This window comes from Pseudoliparis swirei, chromosome 23 (genome assembly GCF_029220125.1).
Source record: "Pseudoliparis swirei isolate HS2019 ecotype Mariana Trench chromosome 23, NWPU_hadal_v1, whole genome shotgun sequence".
Taxonomy (NCBI): Eukaryota; Metazoa; Chordata; class Actinopteri; order Perciformes; family Liparidae; genus Pseudoliparis; species Pseudoliparis swirei.
In genome coordinates, this window is record NC_079410.1 from 7,663,044 (window position 1) to 7,681,073 (window position 18,030).

At 45.8% G+C, this 18,030-nt stretch overlaps 3 protein-coding genes and 1 long non-coding RNA gene across 5 annotated transcripts; 2 read left to right on the plus strand and 2 right to left on the minus strand.

Moving 5' to 3' along the window:
* Nucleotides 1-349: 349 nt before the first annotated feature.
* LOC130188096 (uncharacterized) lies at nt 350-3,536 on the minus strand. Its single transcript, XM_056406182.1, has 5 exons — nt 3,449-3,536; nt 3,109-3,180; nt 2,349-2,394; nt 2,172-2,265; nt 350-561 (listed from the first exon to the last, which is right to left on the minus strand). Exons 2-5 carry the CDS (start codon nt 3,137-3,139, stop codon nt 457-459), a joined length of 276 nt encoding a protein of 91 aa, XP_056262157.1. The 5' UTR covers nt 3,140-3,180; nt 3,449-3,536; the 3' UTR covers nt 350-456.
* Nucleotides 3,537-4,338: 802 nt separating this feature from the next.
* LOC130188094 (extracellular serine/threonine protein kinase FAM20C-like) lies at nt 4,339-7,394 on the plus strand. Its single transcript, XM_056406179.1, has 7 exons — nt 4,339-4,431; nt 4,610-4,702; nt 5,118-5,233; nt 5,646-5,826; nt 6,683-6,864; nt 6,961-7,020; nt 7,242-7,394. Exons 1-7 carry the CDS (start codon nt 4,427-4,429, stop codon nt 7,298-7,300), a joined length of 696 nt encoding a protein of 231 aa, XP_056262154.1. The 5' UTR covers nt 4,339-4,426; the 3' UTR covers nt 7,301-7,394.
* On the plus strand, nt 7,385-16,873 carry LOC130188093 (autoimmune regulator-like). Of its 2 annotated transcripts, XM_056406176.1 has the most exons (14): nt 7,385-7,469; nt 8,310-8,522; nt 9,809-9,977; nt 11,324-11,551; nt 11,653-11,772; nt 11,875-12,008; nt 12,180-12,224; nt 12,349-12,388; nt 12,494-12,664; nt 12,742-12,849; nt 12,928-13,067; nt 14,426-14,494; nt 14,623-14,756; nt 16,830-16,873. In XM_056406176.1, exons 2-14 carry the CDS (start codon nt 8,379-8,381, stop codon nt 16,837-16,839), a joined length of 1,512 nt encoding a protein of 503 aa, XP_056262151.1. In that variant the 5' UTR covers nt 7,385-7,469; nt 8,310-8,378; the 3' UTR covers nt 16,840-16,873. The 2 variants fall into 2 exon arrangements, with proteins under 2 accessions (XP_056262151.1, XP_056262152.1); XM_056406177.1 differs by lacking the exons at nt 7,385-7,469; nt 12,928-13,067; nt 16,830-16,873 and having other exon boundaries at nt 7,490-8,522; nt 14,623-14,669.
* On the minus strand, nt 12,004-14,715 carry LOC130188097 (uncharacterized). The gene is made up of 2 exons (XR_008830561.1): nt 14,515-14,715; nt 12,004-12,188 (listed from the first exon to the last, which is right to left on the minus strand). It is a non-coding gene; the product is annotated as an uncharacterized LOC130188097 (long non-coding RNA).
* Nucleotides 16,874-18,030: the final 1,157 nt, after the last annotated feature.

An 18,030-nucleotide genomic window follows, 5' to 3' on the forward strand; every position in this document is an offset into this window, starting at 1 on the left:
TTCCTGTGTGGGCGGGGCGGGCGGTGTCAGGGGGCTGGGTGGACGGGCGGGGGGGGGTCCTGATTGTACTTGTTCAGTGGTCTGCTGAGGGTGACGGGTTGGTTGACGTCCACCCTCAGCTGGGAAAGAGACAGAGGAGTCCTGCCCTGTGAGACACAAACACCAGCGATGAATACGTTTGAACTGAACCACACAACCTTTACATTATTGTGTTGGATCTGGCCTCCAATGATGGGATCGTATTACTGATACGAAAAGAAAGACAACCGCCGCTCTGCATCTGGTCCTGTAGTCCTTCATCCTTCTCATGTGGTCCTCCCATGTCATCTTCTTCGTCGTCGTTAAGGAGATCCTGGTAGACTCTTCTGTGTCACAGCAATCGATATCTAAATAAAAAAGTAGAACCACGCCAACCAGCCTTCCCCCACCAGGCGCGAGGGAAGGCTGTCTGGAACTTTATCCGTCGTGCCGGGGCAGTCGGGCTCCTCCTCTTCCTGCTCCTGGTGGACTCTTCTGGTTTCTGGGGGGCTGGGGCCGGAGCTGCTTCAAGACGTTCCACAGCTAAAGAGACGGTGAGAGGACAGGAAGACCAAAGGACAGATACGGGAGAACATTCCTGCCAACTGCTACAAGACTGTATAATAAATCACCTCTGACCATATCCTCCTTAAAGGGTACCTGTAGTGCAAAACAACAACGTGCTACATCCATTCGGCGCATCAAATAAATCATATTTACCCCGCTGCTATTGTCAACAAGTCACGCATAGCCCGAGGATTTACATTTCTTTGTCAACATTCCGAGTCCGTGGGCGCAGCCATTTTGCTAGTTATTTACTCCAGCTCAAAGCTAACTATGACGTAGAGTCGTTGAAAGGAATTCAGCCAATCCGGAGCCACTTCTACACGCGTTGCTTCTTGGCATAGATCGGTGGCCTCAAGAATTACACAATCTATATCAGGGGTGCTCAATACGTCGATCGCGGCGACCTGCCAGTCGATCGCGGCGTAGTATTGGTAGATCGCATGACATAAACACAAATTGGCCCGCCCCCCTGTCACTTTCTCTAGCGCCACATTACAGCAGCAGCACGTCATTTCTGTCTCTACGTGTTGCGTTGACAGTCCTCTGCCCGCCGTCTCGTGCGCCGCGGAGCTCCCGACACCGGTTTGCGCGCATCGGGACGGACGGAGCAAAGAAAAAGTCACTAGCACCCCCGAACATGTCGGCCGAACATTGCATCAATGAAAGACATCTCCAGCGCTGGCTTATGCGCGATGTAGCTATCAAGCTCACGCTTTTGTGTGAAGCAGATGAGGTCTAATGTCACGATATCATCGGACATAAGTTTGTGCTCTTTACAACAAATGCACTCTCTGTCTGTTTTTTGTGGCACACATTTCCCACAACTGCACCAAACGTCCGCCGACTTGCGTGCACGGTCCGCGGTGAAGCATCTGGACCGGCGGTCCTTCGGCATCAACTTCATCTGAATCATCGCTATCATCGCTGTCACAATTCACTAAATGGGGATAGTCTGCTTTTAAAGGTTCAAACAAGTATCCAGTTGCTGAATCAGACAATCTTTCATCGTCCATATTCTCAATCTCTCAGCATTTGTTTGCGAGCGCTCGACGTTGTTTATATTGGTATCTGAACACATCCGCTGTGGCTGGCTGTCGATCTCTCAACGATCTGACGTCACACCACCCGCGACATATTCAAGCTCCAGTGCAATGTCGCATGTCGGAGTTGAGGACTTTGAACAGCCTAAACTACGTATTGTTATTGAATACTGGACCGTCAGTGCATGAATAACCTTTAGAAACACATTATCTTTTGATCTGGCTACATATTGTTTTGCACTACAGGTACCCTTTAAATTGATCAACGTCTGTCTGTCTGTCTGTCTATCGCTCTATCTCTCTATCTATCCATCTATCCATCTATCTATTGCAAAGGATGTTTTCACATACAAGGAATGTGTCATGGCGGGTGGTGCAACATTAGACAATAACATTCAACAATCAACAGTCAACAAAGTGCAAGAATTGTAACATTACATTTACAGTAGAATATAAAATAAAGTGCACATACAAACCAATAACTGTACTTTAAACAGTGTAGTGTAAGTTTTAAGGGACAAGTGTATCACTAACCTGATAACTTACCTGCGGGCCAGTCTCTGGCGGAGTCGGGCGATCTGGCGGAGCTGGCGGAATCGGAGTCGGATGTCTGGGTGTCGGAGTCGGCGCCGGAGCAAGTCTGGTGGTAAACGGGCAAAGACACGCAAATCCACACACGCATTATGAAGCCTAATGTCCGCAATGTTATCTTCCTCGACTAACCTGATGGCCGCAGGGAGGCCAGGAGCTCCATCGTAGTCTCCACCAGCTGAAGGGAAACATTTAAGGATTCTTCATTCAATAAAATAGTTCTGGATTACATTGAGCAATAATAGATTCAGATTCCAGCTGCTAATCTATCAGTTAGCAGGTCAATATACAACTGTTTAGACTCGTGAGCCACACCTTCCAGACTAAACAATGTTTCATATCTTCTCACTTTCCCCTTTATAAACCTTTAATTGTGCGACAGGAGGGTTAATTGTTAAAGAAACAGTTCATGGGATAGTATTAAGTAAAAGGGGCAGATGTTTGTTGAATAAGTGACGTTTCAGTCAAACAGTCAAAACAAACCAACTCATTGTCGCAATCAGATGCGTCTCTAACACACCTGGTGCGATGACGTCACACTGACGCATGATTCTATTTCAGTATTAAGAATATCTTTTTTCAGAAATGTCAAGGTAAAATCTGTCATATTTGATAGCCTCTAAATAAAATAACACTGTTTTAAATCCCCTACACTAATAGTTAACACATACCACAGATATCCAGCGACTTTTAAGACATTCCGGTCCTCAAATAATCATTTTACATGGAGAAACCTCCACCACATCTGTATTTTTCAAACAGGCCCCATGACATTGTGAACTGTTCAACTATAAACTCAAAAGGTTTCACTGATTTCTCAACTGAGAACGTTTTAAATGGTTTTAAGGTAAGAATCAATAACAACAATGCTAAATATAAATATAAAACTTACCTCCCCGCAGCGCGTACGCGTGGTCCTCCATTCTCCGGCTTCTCGGTGGTCCGCGGAAGAGGAAGTCAGTCACTAGAACGAGATTCAAGGATAACTTTCAGCTCGCGGTCAACAGCTCGAGGAGTTAGCCTCACAGCTCCGGTCAACCAGAGGGCTCAAGCTCAAACGTTTTGGACCGATAGCTCTGAAGGGCCCCAAAAACAGGTCCATGCGAACTTTATGGTATACGGCTACAGATCTCACTCATTATTCTCCACTTCACGAAATTATGAGATAGTATCTCATTATTATGAGATAGTAAGTCATAATAATGAGATAGTATTTCATTATTATGACTTACGGGATCCTAATTGTTTCTCTCAGTGGTGGAAACGGGCTTCCGTAGACCCGAGTGCCACACACAAACAAACACAGGCACACGGCGTCCCTTGCATCAACACACACTCAATTGTGTGTTTACTCATCTCAGACGTCCCCGTCTCCAGCAACAATAAATAATGCATTAACGTCTGTGTTATGCAGATTAAACACTAATCTCAGCGACAGGCCCATTTGGTGCGACTGCTTCCTCCCTTTTCTCTCACGTGTAACTCTCGCCACACCTTTCAAACTTTGGATCCAGGCTCATTCCCTTTAAGGAGACTTATTATAAACAGGGATCATGAATCCGTGTGATAGGATTTTATATTTTAGGATTTTTATTGTTTGAATCATTTACAGGACGTGCTCCTCCGAGCACGACGTGCCAACAACCAACGCGTTCTCTTCTTCTCAATGTCTGGGCCTTTGATTTGACTCATCCTCCCCGCCCGGTGGTGTGAAGCGAGGGTGAGGGCGCTCATGCCCTTTTGTGTCCGTGTGTGGGGGCGAAAGACTCAAAAAGTGTCTCGCTGTCCAATTCAATTTTAAAAATTCAAATGTTGTGTTGAAATCATTTGAAATGATCCACTGACTTCTTTGTTGATGTTCACATTCACCAAAGAGCCCTGAGAGATGATAATTCACAGGTTTTTACATGAATGATGCATTATGGGGGAATGAAACTGATTCAGTCCATTTCGTTGAGTGTGTTATCCGGGCCTCACTGCAGTATTGCACCTCATGGAAGGACACGTAGCAGTTGTTGGTTCAAGGCCACCATGTGGAGGAACGGGTGTACTGCACTGCAGTCCCCACATGACCCACTAATCAATCCTCTAATGTTGCAGTGTGTGATGGTTGCAGTATTCATGTCTATCTTTCAGTTCAGAAGAAGGGAGGCACCCAGCTCAAACTGCTCTTATCGTTCTCGAACCACGGAGAAGCTCTGCTGAAACCCATGAGGTAAGAGGCCGTGGGCCCGACGCCGACCGACCGGCATCGTGAACGAATGAATGTCAGCGTGTTTGTGTTGCTCCGGGTCCAGTTGAGGGCACCGGGTCACGACCCGAGGTCCCGTGAAGCATCGCTCCACGCGGCCTCATGCGGCACATGCTTCTTCTTTTTTAATTTATTCTCGCAGACAATCCCGAGACGCCGAGACGGACGCGAACCTCTTCTACTTCTCCGACTTTGAGAGACACAACGCGGAGATCGCTGCCTTTCACCTGGACCGGTACAGATGCTGGGGAACATTCTGCCACCTCTAGACCCGCTACTGGGATCACATCTTCATGAAGCTGCTTTCGGCTCGTAACAACTCCTCTACGTTTTATTATCATCTGCTTCTTCACGGCCATGTTTCTTCAAATGTGGCACAAACGGGGTCAAAGGTCACTGTGACCTTTCTGTCCGTCCGGTCCGTTGTAGTGAACAGGGCCGTGGGGGGAAATGTCTTCAAGAGTCCACTCGGACACAAGGGATGAAGTGATTCAATTTCAGAGGTCAAAGGTCATTGTAGGCCGTATATTAAAAAACGTATATGCTAATTCTGACACTTGAACACGGATAGCATTAAGTAAATGCCGAAGAATAAACTGCAACGTGACTGCAAATTCTAGATTGTATATCTTTTTATTTGTATTTTTCAGATTGCTGGGCTTCAACAGGATCCCTCCAGTCGTTGGCCGACTCATCAACGTCACCTCAGAGGTCAGAGAGATTACCACTGGCAAAGCGCTGTCTCGGACCTTCTTCACTTCCCCTGGTATGTGTGAGCCATTTAAATTATTATTCATTTTATTTGGGGTTTTATTTACCCAGGTTGGCCCCATTGAGAGCACATGTCTGAGTTTGAACAATCAAAAACTTGATCAGGTGGCTTATTGGAGTTTTACACTCGTTCAGGGTTACCATGAAGATAGCGGGAAGCACTCGATGAAAGGGAAGACACTGAAAGCTTTCTTTCCCAATTCACTTCTGACTTTGGTATCAATTTTGCGGACGGAGATTTGCAATTTTCCCAAAAATTCTCACATGAAAGAGAATATAAATAGGAAGGAATTTGACCAAGAATAGCTTTGGCAAGAGAAAACAAAGGAGGAGGCGTGTACATAAAGCAGGTGGAGACACCTTCCAACAGCCGGCCACACACTAAACTCCAGCTCTCGCCTCTCCAGTGGGGAACGTGTGTTTCTACGGCCAGTGTGAGTACTACTGCACCACGGAGCACCCGGTGTGCGGTCGTCCACACCAGCTGGAGGTCTCCCTGGCTGCCATGCTGCCTGACCTCAGCCTGGCTCCTCGCAGGTCCTGGAGGTCGCCGTGGAGACGCGCCTACAGCCGCACCAAGCAGGCAGCGTGGGTACCCTGTCACGTGTGTTATCAATAGTGGCTTTAAAAGGGATGCCTTCACTCATGTATATTAGTAATATGTATTATAAAAGTTTGGTTTGAACAGAACATGCTCTTTGTCCACCGTCATGTGTACACTTACAGAATACTGGAAACACCTCCGTTTACCTCTGAATATTTAGTTATGAATGTTATAAGTTGTAAAAAGTCCTGTTTTGTTTCTGCCATATTGTTGGAGAATTTTATAGTTGCAATACCATAAGTTGAGCCATGAGTCTTTACTGCCCCCTGGTGGTCCAAAGAAAGAAGTGCAACACAACATTGAAATTGTGGTTAACTTAAATTGTGTGATAACTTTAATTAAATTAAGTTATCACTCTTAACTTAATATGTATGATAACTTAAATTAAGTTATGATACTTAACTTAAATCGTGTGCTCAATATAGAGTGCTATACTATTGTTGCTATTACTCATAATTACTACAAACAGTAAGAGGTCAGTTTTACACGCTGGAGGTCATGTGACTGTCTGGAGGCCCCCAAATCACAACGAAGCAAGAGTGGAATAAAATCTTTACTGAGCTAAAATAACTTAATGTGTCAAGAAAACCTGCCAGAGGGGCACAAACTGATTTGATTTATTGTGTTCACCATTTTATTTTTGTATAGCAAACAAAAAGGGATGTTCTCAGATTAACATGAGACACCATGGCGAAGAAGATTTAAAGAAGGCAAAAAAGGTCATTTTTTTGTAAGAAAAAATGTAATAAAATTAGACAAAAAACAAACAAACCCATCCTCACATTCAGACATCATGTGTTTCCCATCCTTGTCTTCTTCTAACCGGCCCTGCTCTCCCAGGTGGGAGAAGGACCCGGCCTACTGCGACACAGTGAGGCGGAAGCCTCCTTACAGCCACGGCACCCGACTGCTGGACCTCATAGACATGGCGGTGCTCGACTTCCTCATGAGTCAGTGTCTGCCTTTCTTTTTCTTTTTTACTCGTCATCCATTTTCAGCACCACATGCCATTATTAATGACGGTACGTGTCTTTCATTCAACAACATATATATAACAGATAAGTAAAGTGGCATTATATTAATCATTATTTTTAATATGAAATAAATGTGTTTTCCAGCTTTGGCCGTCACTCCCTGGATGAGCCGTCCATTCTTGTTCCTCTGCAGCAGTGTTGCAGGTAAAATAAAACGACACCATGTGACTGACAGCCACTGAGGCCCTCAGCACACTCACACAGGAAGCTTAGGGGACGTAAAGGCTGCAACGTGTAGGAGAGACATTATTTCACTGAGGTGATGTCGACACATAGACAGTTGAAGGGCCCGGAGAGGAGGGGCCCTGAATGCTACACTTGTTGTCTATTTATTTTGGATCTGGCTCTCCGCCCACATTGTGTAGGATCCGTCGCTCCACCCTCCTCCGCTTGCGCCTCTTGTCCCTCCCTGGCTTCCGTCTGAGCGACGCCATGCGCGAGTCGCTGCTCGGGGACCCTCTGGCGGCCGTGGCCCCCCTCCTCTCCGAACCTCACCTCTCCGCTTTGGACCGGCGCCTCGCAGCCGTCCTGCGGGTGGTGGAGGCCTGTCAGGAACGCCACGCGGAGGAGGTCGTTCACAACGATGTGGAAGGGTACGACCAACAGCCCGACTGAGGGACACAACAAAGCGACTGCACGACTGTCTCATACAGGACTGCAGAATGGGGTTAAGGTCAAAAGGTCGTCATCATTTCATTCATCAGATCATTTCATTCTGCAGAAGTTTGCAAAGATATTCATTTCAGTTTATTTTATATAGCAAAATATTAAACATTTGATTGAGAGGGCGTCACAATCTGGACATATATGACATTCCTGACCTCTGACCTCACATCGGATCAGGAAAAACTCCCAAGAAATATAAAGAACCCTTTCATGGGGAAAAAAGGGGAAGAACCCTTCAGGAGAGCAACAGGATGGACAGAAGAATAGATGTCATGTGACCAGAAGGAATCATTGCAGAGTTACATGAACACATTCAATCAATATGAATATTGCACGCAAGTACTTCACAAGAAGAATAAGAGGAAACAGAAAAGTTTAACATAATAAACATGGTCTTTTTTTTCATTCTCTTGTCCCCATTCTACTGGTGAAGGATATGCTGGAAGATATGATATGATGGAAATGAGTGAGATTAAAGCACAACGCCTGCATGACTGAGTGTGACTCCTGTTGCAATGTTTACATAAAGAAACTCAAACGCGACATCATCTATAAAACAGAATCCAGGAAGGATCCAGTGCGTTTGGACTCGGCCGCGCTCCTGCTGACAGTAACCGGAAGTGCGGTGTCCCGACAGAGAGGGACAAGATGTGGTTTCACTTTCACAGAGAGGCGGCACAACGTTAGAGAAACAGAGACCCGCCGGTTGGGAAGGACTCTCGCCGAATATGAAATGTGATACTTTGTGATTTGTTGTTTTGTGCCAGAGACCTCGTGGGAAGTTGTTGGCGCTCACTTTCACTTCCACCGGACATTTGACTCAAAGGGACCCCTCCATGGAGCCGATGGACTGGCTGAACGACGAGGAGCTGCTGCGGTTCTTCCGCCGCTGTAAAACCGAGATGTCCTGCATGGAGAAGCCGCACACGTTCCTCTGCCAGCTCCGGGACTACGAGCTGGTGCCGGAGGACCGATACAAGGTATGGAAGCGGGAAGGAACTGCATGCGTAATAACACTGCAATAACACAATAACACGGTAATACAACTAGTAGGTGGACTGGGAATGCAGATTCTTTCATTTCAAGAACTTTATTGAGCAGTTCAGATATTACAAAGTACACAGACATACAACTAAAGTCATTAATAAGTAAAGAGTGAACTGCTTGAACTTTAGTGTAAAAGTTTACGTTATGGCGTTAACAACAGGTTACTCTGCGCATGCGCGACGGCGGAGCTTCTCAATATGCGTTCTTGTGTGTACCTCTCTGTACTTGTGTTCTCGTGAACTCGTGTTACGTCATCAATCGCAGCCCGAGTACATGTTCCAACGCAAAGTCCGAAACGGCCGGTGACTTGCCATTCTCCGTGACTTCGGCGTTCCTGCCGTTGCCCTTCAAAACAAAAGCTCAACATTGAGCTTTATTGACAGTGGCCGTTTCAAGCCTGCTACCCCGTTTTAAAAAGAGTTGTGGAAAGCTAATTTTATCACACATAATAATAAAACGTGATGACTCACACATATCTGCACTCGTTTTGTTTTGCAAAGGTTGCACGTTATTGTTGTTTTGAAATGATATGCAGTGTAAAACTCAACAAAACTCTTTATTGCCAAATATTTGAAGTTGTTTTGTTTAGTTTTTCACATGTTGCACTGCATTGTTGTTATAAAATTATATTAAATGCAAATCAGGCTAATTGCAGCCACAATAAGTTCAATGTTGCACAGATAGAACTGTATTTCTTTTCTAATAAAGTGATTGAAAACTTGTATTACTTTTCTGTCTGATGGAGCAATCTGGTTTAGGTGACAGCTATATATTTATTATAAGTACCATAACCACACCAACTAGCTAATCTGTTGGGCTGCACCTATTTTGCAAGCTCAATAAGCTTCTTATTTTTTACCAAAAAATGTGAATAACAGTAAACAGTGTTGTACATTTAAATGCATCAGCTGGAGAGCAAGTTATCTGTTCCTTGATCAATCTGAAATAGAGTGTTTTGAACTGTAACATATGTCATTATTAACAGTGAAAAACACGGAGATGTGACACAAACTATTGCTTTTCTGAAAAGATCCTGTAAAAGACAAGGCCAAAATGAATTTGTTTTAAAGTGTAATGATAACAGACCACTTCATATTACTTATAACTCATGTTTAAAATGTTCATTAAGCCACGGTGTTGTCATGCTCATCGTAAGATGTCTGAGTGGGGGCTACTGTTGATTTATTCTCATTTTCTCCATGCTTTTGTGTGTTTGCAGAAGGTGATTCGTATGAAGAGTAAAGACAACATACGGAAAGGTCTCTACGAGATCCTGGACTGGTTGGAACGAGAACGTCCCCAGAGCGTCCGAGAGTTCTGGAGCTGCGTCTTCAAGGACACCATCCACTATCCCACCCTGAAGCTGCTGCGCAACAGCCTCCTGGACGGTCAGTCGGTTTTATTGATTTTGATGGTCAGAGGTTTTAGTCATGAGGATTCTGCTGCTCACTATGTTTATGCTCTTTTGGTTGTTCAGGTGGTCGTTATTCCGCCTCACTGCTCTGAAGAGCTTCTGAGTGGCAATAAATGAACAGATGTCAATTTATAATACTTATATATCTCTTTATTTGGATATTCCATATATTGTTGTTAGGAATGATTCAATAAATAAATATGATTAACGCTACACGACCAATAGAAGGATCCAGATAGACTCCATTCTCTGTATCCGTTAATCCAGAAGACACAACTAGAGTTAAGGTTGTCCATTACTTTGAGATATTTGTTGTTGTTATCGTCTTTAACATGATATATATATATATATTTTTTTAGGGCTGTCAATCGATTAAAAAAATTTAACTAATTAATCGCACATTGTGAAATTGCGATTAATTAATCGCGATTAATCGCGATTAATCGCAATTAAAAGTTAAAAGTTCATTCTTTTTAAAGACCAAACTTCACACAGAGCTTCAAAGAGGCTCCTACCTATAAAGTGCCAGCGAGATATTTAATATCGTGGATGATAAATTGTTTCTTCAGTTTCTTCATCAGATTAGTAAAAAAAAAGAAGTATATTGAGACCCCATTGGTCCTGTCATCCTTAACACTGAACAACAGCAGAACCAGTGGCCTTGGTAACTGACTGACATTCACATATGTCACGTTAACCCTCTGGAGGCTGGGCTCATTTTATACATTTTACAAAAAAATGTCAATTTACCTTTTAAAGGCGTTTGCATATGACACATACCCATGTGTTCTACATCAAACATTCCAGAACAATCTCAGCTCTCTATTCAATGAGGCTCAGTTGCCTGGTGCCATGTTCTCTGCTCTCTGACTGACAGGCTGCTTATGAGCATCACGTGAGGTGGGAGGTCCTTTGTGATTTACTGAGTGTTCATTGGTTGTTTTTTCGCTAAATGTTGACAGACAAACGGATTGACCAATCACGTTGAAGGTTTCGTGTGACGAGTTCTTTCCGCGCCGCGTCACCCGACACGTCGCCCCTCCGTTCCTCTGTGTATCAGAGGGGGAGACGGGAGGAAGGAGGAGCAGGAGGAAACCCGACTGATGCATCCACGAGTTTAAACTGATTTCTACTCCTTATTTTCGCGGAGAAATAATTGTTTTAAAAACGGAAACAGTGTTAAACCGTACTGCCGCGGTTTAAAAACAAAACAAAATTATTATAAAATATTTTAGTGCGTTAACGCGGCCAAATTAATCGCATAGATTAACGCGTTAACGCTGACAGCCCTAATTTTTTTAAATGTCATTTAAATTGCAGGCTCTTTCCATTTTGACAAACAACCAGAAGAGACGGTGGAAACGGAAAAGTCAGACGAAGGGAAGAGGAAGGCGCTTTCTGGAGGTGAGGAGGGAGAGGAGAAGCAGGAGAACTCCGTGAAGATGAAGAAGAAGAGAATACTGAGAAGTAGCAACGATGACGAGGAGCCGGCCGGTCCATCATCTCAATCGATTCCCAGGAAGAAAAAGTCCAAAAAAATCTGCTTCTGTAAGCCCCTCCCCCCCACATACACACAAAAAAAAGAAGTTCGTCGCGTGGAACAAAGAGGTCAACGTATTATTTCAACGTATGATTTTCCTGTTCTGCAGCCTCTCCCCTGAAGAAGGGCGAGAAGAACCACATCTGGAGCTGGCCCATCTATAAGCTGCAGCTGCCCGTGACCTGTGGGGACCAGGCGGGGACACTGAATAGAAACCTCCTGGCTAAAGGTGTGTAAGACTCCAGGACTGAAGAACACATCGTCTCCTCTAACGAGTGAAGCGGGGCGGATGGTGACCGGTTGACATTAACGCAGCCTGTGAATGTTTCAGGGGAGAAGTGCATTGTGGTCGGGAAACGGTGGTTCACTCCCAGTGAGTTTGAGAGTTTTGCGGGGAAGAAGAGTTCCAGGAACTGGAAGGCGAGCATTCGCTGTCAGGACACCCAGCTGGGGAAGCTGATTCAGGTTTGCATTTTTCATTTATTTATTTGTTCAGTTTATTTACACCAACAAATAATGACTGAATCAAATGTTCAAATATGAGAGTGAATCTCAGACTGTTACTTCAACGTGTGCCTCGGGACGTGGATTTGTCGGGTGCGCCGTTCATTTTCTGTTTTGTTTCTTTCGCTGCAGGAAGGTCACCTGAAAACAGGAACGTACAAAGGAGGGTGCAGAAAGGTGAGAAGAACAACTGGTGAAAATACATGAAAAGATACATTCAGACTTTATGGTGCATCTTCTCGTCGTTCGTGATCCTGATCTGAGCCATGTCCCTTATTCTTCCTCGTGTTCCTCCTGCTAGGCCAATAGGTCACTGTTCCCGTCTGGTCACGCAACTGCAGGTTTGTTTTATTCGTGATTTTATAAAACTACAGGAAAATAGTGCTTGAATATATATACACGCTAATGTGTCAGAAAAACCAACATCCTCCTTCTGTTTTTCCTAGTGTCTGATGAAGATGAAGAAGCAGGAGAAGAAGAAGAAGAAGAAGAAGAAGGAGATGATGAAGAAGAAAAAGAAGAAGGAGAAGAAGAAGAAGGAGATGATGAAGAAGAAGAAGAGGGCCGTGAGCTGAACGAGGGCGACCGCAGCAGAGAAAGCTCCGCAGCTGTCGCAGGTGCTGTTCTCTCCAAAGTGATGATCAGAGTTTTTTAAATGTAGCGTTGATCCAGACTTCCCGTGTGTCCACCTCAGGCGAGGCAGTGAGGAACCGGACCGAGCAGCCAGAAGTCGCCAGGAAGGTGTTCAGAGTCACGTGCCGCGGTGCAGCCGGGACTTTACACGCCAAGCGGTTCTCCTCAGGTAGCGATAACTCCTCCTCCTCCTCAACACGTGTCGTCGCATGTGTACCGAGCGGCTCACGCCTCCTCCGACCACCAGGGACTTGTGGGAAGAGTAATCGCACTGAGACCAGCTGGATGACCCCGGTGGAGTTCCTGAAGGTGGCGTCGTGTCCGGCGGACGCCTCTTGGAAGAAAGAGATCCGGTGTGAAGAGGAACCGCTCAGCGTCCTCATCGAGGTGAACCTCGTCGGGCTGGTTCGAGGGATGCAATCGGAGAAAGTGGAAGCTGTAATCCCAAAGATTTCAGTCCTGTTTGATATTTTGAGTTAAATTTGAGCAGCTGGTGAATACGTGTTCTGGTCATCATCAATACGATGCATGGTGTCGATAATGACCACGACTCTATAACGATCAGGATGGAATGACGTCAAACGTCTGTTGTAGAAAAAAAAAGACAGACCATAAATCGACACACACTTTCCAGATTAAGTTCACACGATCACATCAGGCTGTTAGCCAGCATCGCCTCTCGAGGTGTTCCAGGTGCAGGAGGAGTGTCGGTCCGAGAAGGAAAGAGGTGAAGGCTTCAAACGCGGAGCAGAGACAGTATGTCGACTCCAGAAGGACATCTACCCCATCTTGGATTTAAATCCCCTTCGGGGACATAAACAGGGTTTTTCCTGGGTCAAAATGGGTCTTCGGTGCTCCCACTTTTTTTTTTTGCGAGCTGCGCGCGCACCGTCTATTCCAACAGGTCGGGCTGTTGAGTGAGTGATCGGCAGCTGGCCGCTCGGTCCATTCGCACACCTCACAGTTGCGTATTGATCAGACAAGTAGACACGCTTATCAACTCCAGTGTTTCCCCTACTATTATAACAGGGTGAAATCTCCACCCGCCACTCTGTAATTTTCGTCTCTCCCCCCCCCCCGTCAACAATTCTCCGCTCGCGCGACAGAGCGATGCGCGCGCCCGCATCGAAGCTCTGCCGTGATGCGCGCACACGGGTGAGCACACTCACCACCACCCCCCGTCAACAACTCATCTCGGCTCGTGCGCCAGAGTCCGATGCTGGCGCGCGCCATGCTCAACGGTGATGCGCGCACACAGGTGAGCGCACACCTCAGTGTTAAATTAAGCTCAGGGCACCAACATGGCAAGCGGCACTAGTCTCACCCCCCTGATGCTGTAAACCTAGGGGAAACACTGAACTCGATTACTATTGATCAAAACAGAACGAGGGTTCGGCTGTAGCCGACTTGAAACATACTATTGAGAACATATTCGCTGACATGCACGTGATGAACACAGGTTTTATTTTTTTTATTTTTTCCATCGCAGACTTTTTTTTGCCTTAGGCGCTCGGGAAAACGGCTTAGGCGCGCGCCCACATTTTCTCTATGCAGGAAAAACCCTGCATAAGGGGTCATAAGAAAGTGAGGTTATTTAATTGACAGAGCAAAAGAAATGCTAGAAACATGGCGCTAATAATGCCGTGTCATGAAGTCGTTTGTCAGACACGACAACTAAAGATCGAGCCGCAGGATTTGTCAAGCCGTAAAAAATAACTATTTCAACTACGATTGGTCTCTTTCAGGTAAACGACTTGACGATCGACTCGCTGCTGTGCAAATGCAGTCGGTGCAAACCAGATGGCACCGAGCTGGTAAGCCCGTTGCTACGCACGTTCTGCATCGGCAACGTGCTGTCGACCGGAGCTGATGTTTCGCCGATGTTAAACGGTCCCCGTGGAGTCGTGTCGCCAGACTTGCTGTCGTGTGTCTGTCCCGGCAGGAGAATCAGAAGAACGATGACGAGTGTGGCGTCTGTAGAAGGGAAGACGAAGAAAAGTTGGTGATGTGTGATGACTGCCCTCGCTCCTTCCACCAGAAATGTCACCTGCCCCATGTGGAAGATGTCGATTTAGGGTGAGCTTTGATAAACGGCTATATATATATATATATATATATATATATATGTGTCTATATTAGGGCTGTCAGCGTTAACGCGTTAATCTATGCGATTAATTTGGCCGCGTTAACGCACAAAAATATTTTAACGCAATTAACGCAACTTTGTTTACTTCTGGTGTTCGTTGAAGTTTTTACACTGTTTCCGTTTTTAAAACAATTATTTCTCCGCGAAAATAAGGAGCAGAAAAAGAGCTGCCAACTTTTCAAAAAACCTTGGAGTGAGATTTTGTCGGGGGTGACCAAAATTTTGCCGCACACTCAGCCACACACGTTGGTGGCTATAATATCAGGAAATTTGAATAAATTTGGCGTTGTACCCATGTTGTACCCATGTTGTACCCATGTTGTACCCTGCATTCTGGCCTGGCAAAGGTCTTTTACGAGACATCTTTGCTCCCTTAAAGAATTACAATGTTTTTTAATAACTCTACTCTCATTTACAAAAACATGCCTAATTCTATTGCACAAATGTCCTGTCTTTATGTAAAATTCTTTATAATACATCTTACTTGTTCAAAGTGCTGTTTTGAAAATTTTTGAGAGGGTCCTTTTCCTAGGCCTGCAAATAAAGTGATAAATGCTATGTGGGCAGCCTTAACAAACAATGCTATGATGTTTTGAGCATGCAGTATACCAAGAGGTTAACACGGTGCTCTGCTGCTTGTTATGACAGCTGAGTTTACATCACCACACAAAATCACACGCACAAACACAACGAATTATTTCAAGATTTAAAGTTTAAGAGAGTGAGAACTTAATTGAACCACATGTCATTAACAGGGCTCTTAAGTTTTGAAGACAGGCAAGAGTGACATATTTATCCAGGATGCTTTATTTTCATTGGTTGCTGGATTAAATCTTACCCAGATAGGTTTTTTCTGATTGTGTAGCCCATTTCTTTTTTTTGATTGGCTGATAAGTGGCTCCTCACAGCAGAACTCCAGGGGAGCGCTTGCTTCCTCCACGGTGAGGGCAGCGCGGCCAGCTCATGTTGGCGCGCTGCGGCACATTAAAACATTAAATAGCCGAGAGGTTTTTCAGCGTGAGAAATACGATGTGTGGCGGGAGTGCGTGACGTAAGACCGAAATGCGTGACTGTCACGCTCAATGCGTGACACTTGAGAGCCCTGCATTAACACATGAAAATCTTCTTCCGGGACTCTTTGGGGTAAATAGGATGTCTATGCAGCGAATAGGTTTATAGATGCGCTCCTTAGCGCCATCTATCGTCGCGGAGTTTGAAAAGAAACCAACGCGCCAGTGTTGCCAGGTCCGCGGTTTTCCCGCAGAATTGGGCTACTTTTGAAGTGTTGCCGCGGGTTGAATTTTGTGTCCGCTGGTTCGGGTAGACCTTTTTTTGCATGCAAATTACATGAATATCTTTAAATAAAAATCCATATTTTAAATGAAATAATTAATTTATACCCAAATCCTACCAAACTGACTCCAGATCAGCACGTACACACATGGACATGGACTTTAAAAGCAGTGTATATGGTTTGGCAAGGGCATATTTTGAGTTCTGATATTGGGCTGGTTTTTGGGCTGGTTTTATTGGCCATTGGGCTGGTTTTGTCACACAGACCTGGCAACCCTGCAACGCGCCTCGGGCCAAAATCAGAATTTCTTTTGCCGTGAGAAATTGGTTGTGTGGCGTGAGAGCGTGTGAAAACATGCAAAAGCGTGTGTCACACGGCGAAACCGTGAGAGTTGGTAGCTCTGCAGAAATCAGTTTAAACTCGTGGATGAATCAGTCGTATTTCCTCCTGCTCCTCCTTCCTCCCGTCTCCCCCTCTGATACACAGAGGAACGGAGGGGCGACGTGTCGGGTGACGCGGCGCGGAAAGAACTCGTCACACGAAACCTTCACCGTGATTTGTCAATCCGTTTGTCTGTCAACATTTTGCGAAAAAAACAACCAATGAACACTCAGTAAATCACAAAGTGTGTGTGTGTGTGTGTGTGTGTGTGTGTGTTGGCTGTGAACCGACCTGCGCTTGTCTAATAGCGTGTTTGCTCGTGTTGCAGTCGGAGCTGAGCTGCATGGAGGGAGGCTGCCCGTGCTCCTTCCATTACATCCTCACACACCCAAAGACACAAGAAAGTTCGACGTGCTCCAGATCTCTTTGGTCGTGATGCTTGAATATTTTTCTCTGTCATGGAGGCATGCAAGCGATAGTTGATTTGGACCAAGAAAGAAACTGTTCCGTGTCTCAGTCGTACACGTTTGAGTTGTGGAGGAAACGGCGCTCGTGTCCTTCTAAAGTTTCTGTGTGAAGGAAGTCCAGAGCTCCCGAAAGTGAACACAATTTGCTTCCTCTTTTAAATTTGTGTAGGAATCAGGAAATGAGTCTGTAGCTGCTGTGGTGTGTGTTGTCCACACACACACACACACACACACACACACACACACACCTCCCCCTTGCTAACTCAGAGGTGGTCACAAGAATATCAGAATTACATCCAGTGGCTTTATTTTTAATTCCATTGTTTTCATCCCGGTCCCGCGGTGGAAGGCAGTTGTTGTACAGTCGGCCTCGCAGAGGGGAGGGGCTTCATTATGTAACTGACACACATCCGCGAGCCCACCCGCCTTTTCCCCCACAGCGCCGCCTCATTGGCTGGCTGCACCCTCCACTCCCCTCATACTGGTTTCTTACTGGTTGGACGCACTTCTTCCTCCATTTCAAATGTGGTCCAGGTCAAGTTTGACCCAGATTCTCCTCTCTTTCCCAATCCTCCTGCTCCTCTCCTCTGGCTCCCCTGCTAATGTTTTCCACATGTGGATTATGAGGACATTTGGAGGCGCTTGTTCCCGGCCTGCGAATGATTACTTCATGAAAGTGGAGAAATGGTGACTGTCGGCCGCTGGACGGTGCAGACGAGAACCTGAGCCCCGGGTCCCCGTGGGTCCGTGAGCGCTGCTCATGCGTTATCAAACCTGCACTCAGATTTGATGATTGCAGTAAAAAGCCGCCCCGCCGCACCCACGCCGCAGCCCCCCAATCAGAAGCGAGCTGCCGGCGCTGCCTTATAAGGGCTGCTGCAGCCTGCACCAACAGAGGAATTAGAGAAAGAGAGAGAGGGGGGGGGGCAAAGTATGAATGAAGCTGGAGGAAGGTGATACTGGGAGGGGAGGAAGGAGGGTAGGACCCGAGAGAGCGGAGTGGGGCGGCGGGAGCGACTGACTCGAGTCAAACGAGCTCAATATCCCCGATGAGTCGCTCAC

What these genes read in the sequence shown, in the direction of transcription:
- LOC130188093 (XM_056406176.1), top strand. Translation starts at nt 8,379, where the DNA reads ATGGAGCCGATGGACTGGCTGAACGACGAGGAGCTGCTGCGGTTCTTC. An exon ending in TAGAAACCTCCTGGCTAAAG is followed by an intron (nt 11,773 to 11,874) that starts GTGTGTAAGACT and finishes TGAATGTTTCAG; the next exon opens with GGGAGAAGTGCATTGTGGTC. An exon ending in AAGCTCCGCAGCTGTCGCAG is followed by an intron (nt 12,665 to 12,741) that starts GTGCTGTTCTCT and finishes TGTCCACCTCAG; the next exon opens with GCGAGGCAGTGAGGAACCGG.
- LOC130188094 (XM_056406179.1), top strand. An exon ending in ACATGCCATTATTAATGACG is followed by an intron (nt 6,865 to 6,960) that starts GTACGTGTCTTT and finishes TGTGTTTTCCAG; the next exon opens with CTTTGGCCGTCACTCCCTGG. An exon ending in CCTCTGCAGCAGTGTTGCAG is followed by an intron (nt 7,021 to 7,241) that starts GTAAAATAAAAC and finishes CACATTGTGTAG; the next exon opens with GATCCGTCGCTCCACCCTCC.
- LOC130188096 (XM_056406182.1), bottom strand. Translation starts at nt 3,139, where the DNA reads ATGGAGGACCACGCGTACGCGCTGCGGGGAG. An exon ending in CGCGTACGCGCTGCGGGGAG is followed by an intron (nt 2,395 to 3,108) that starts GTAAGTTTTATA and finishes GTTTCCCTTCAG; the next exon opens with CTGGTGGAGACTACGATGGA. An exon ending in GGCCTCCCTGCGGCCATCAG is followed by an intron (nt 2,266 to 2,348) that starts GTTAGTCGAGGA and finishes GTTTACCACCAG; the next exon opens with ACTTGCTCCGGCGCCGACTC.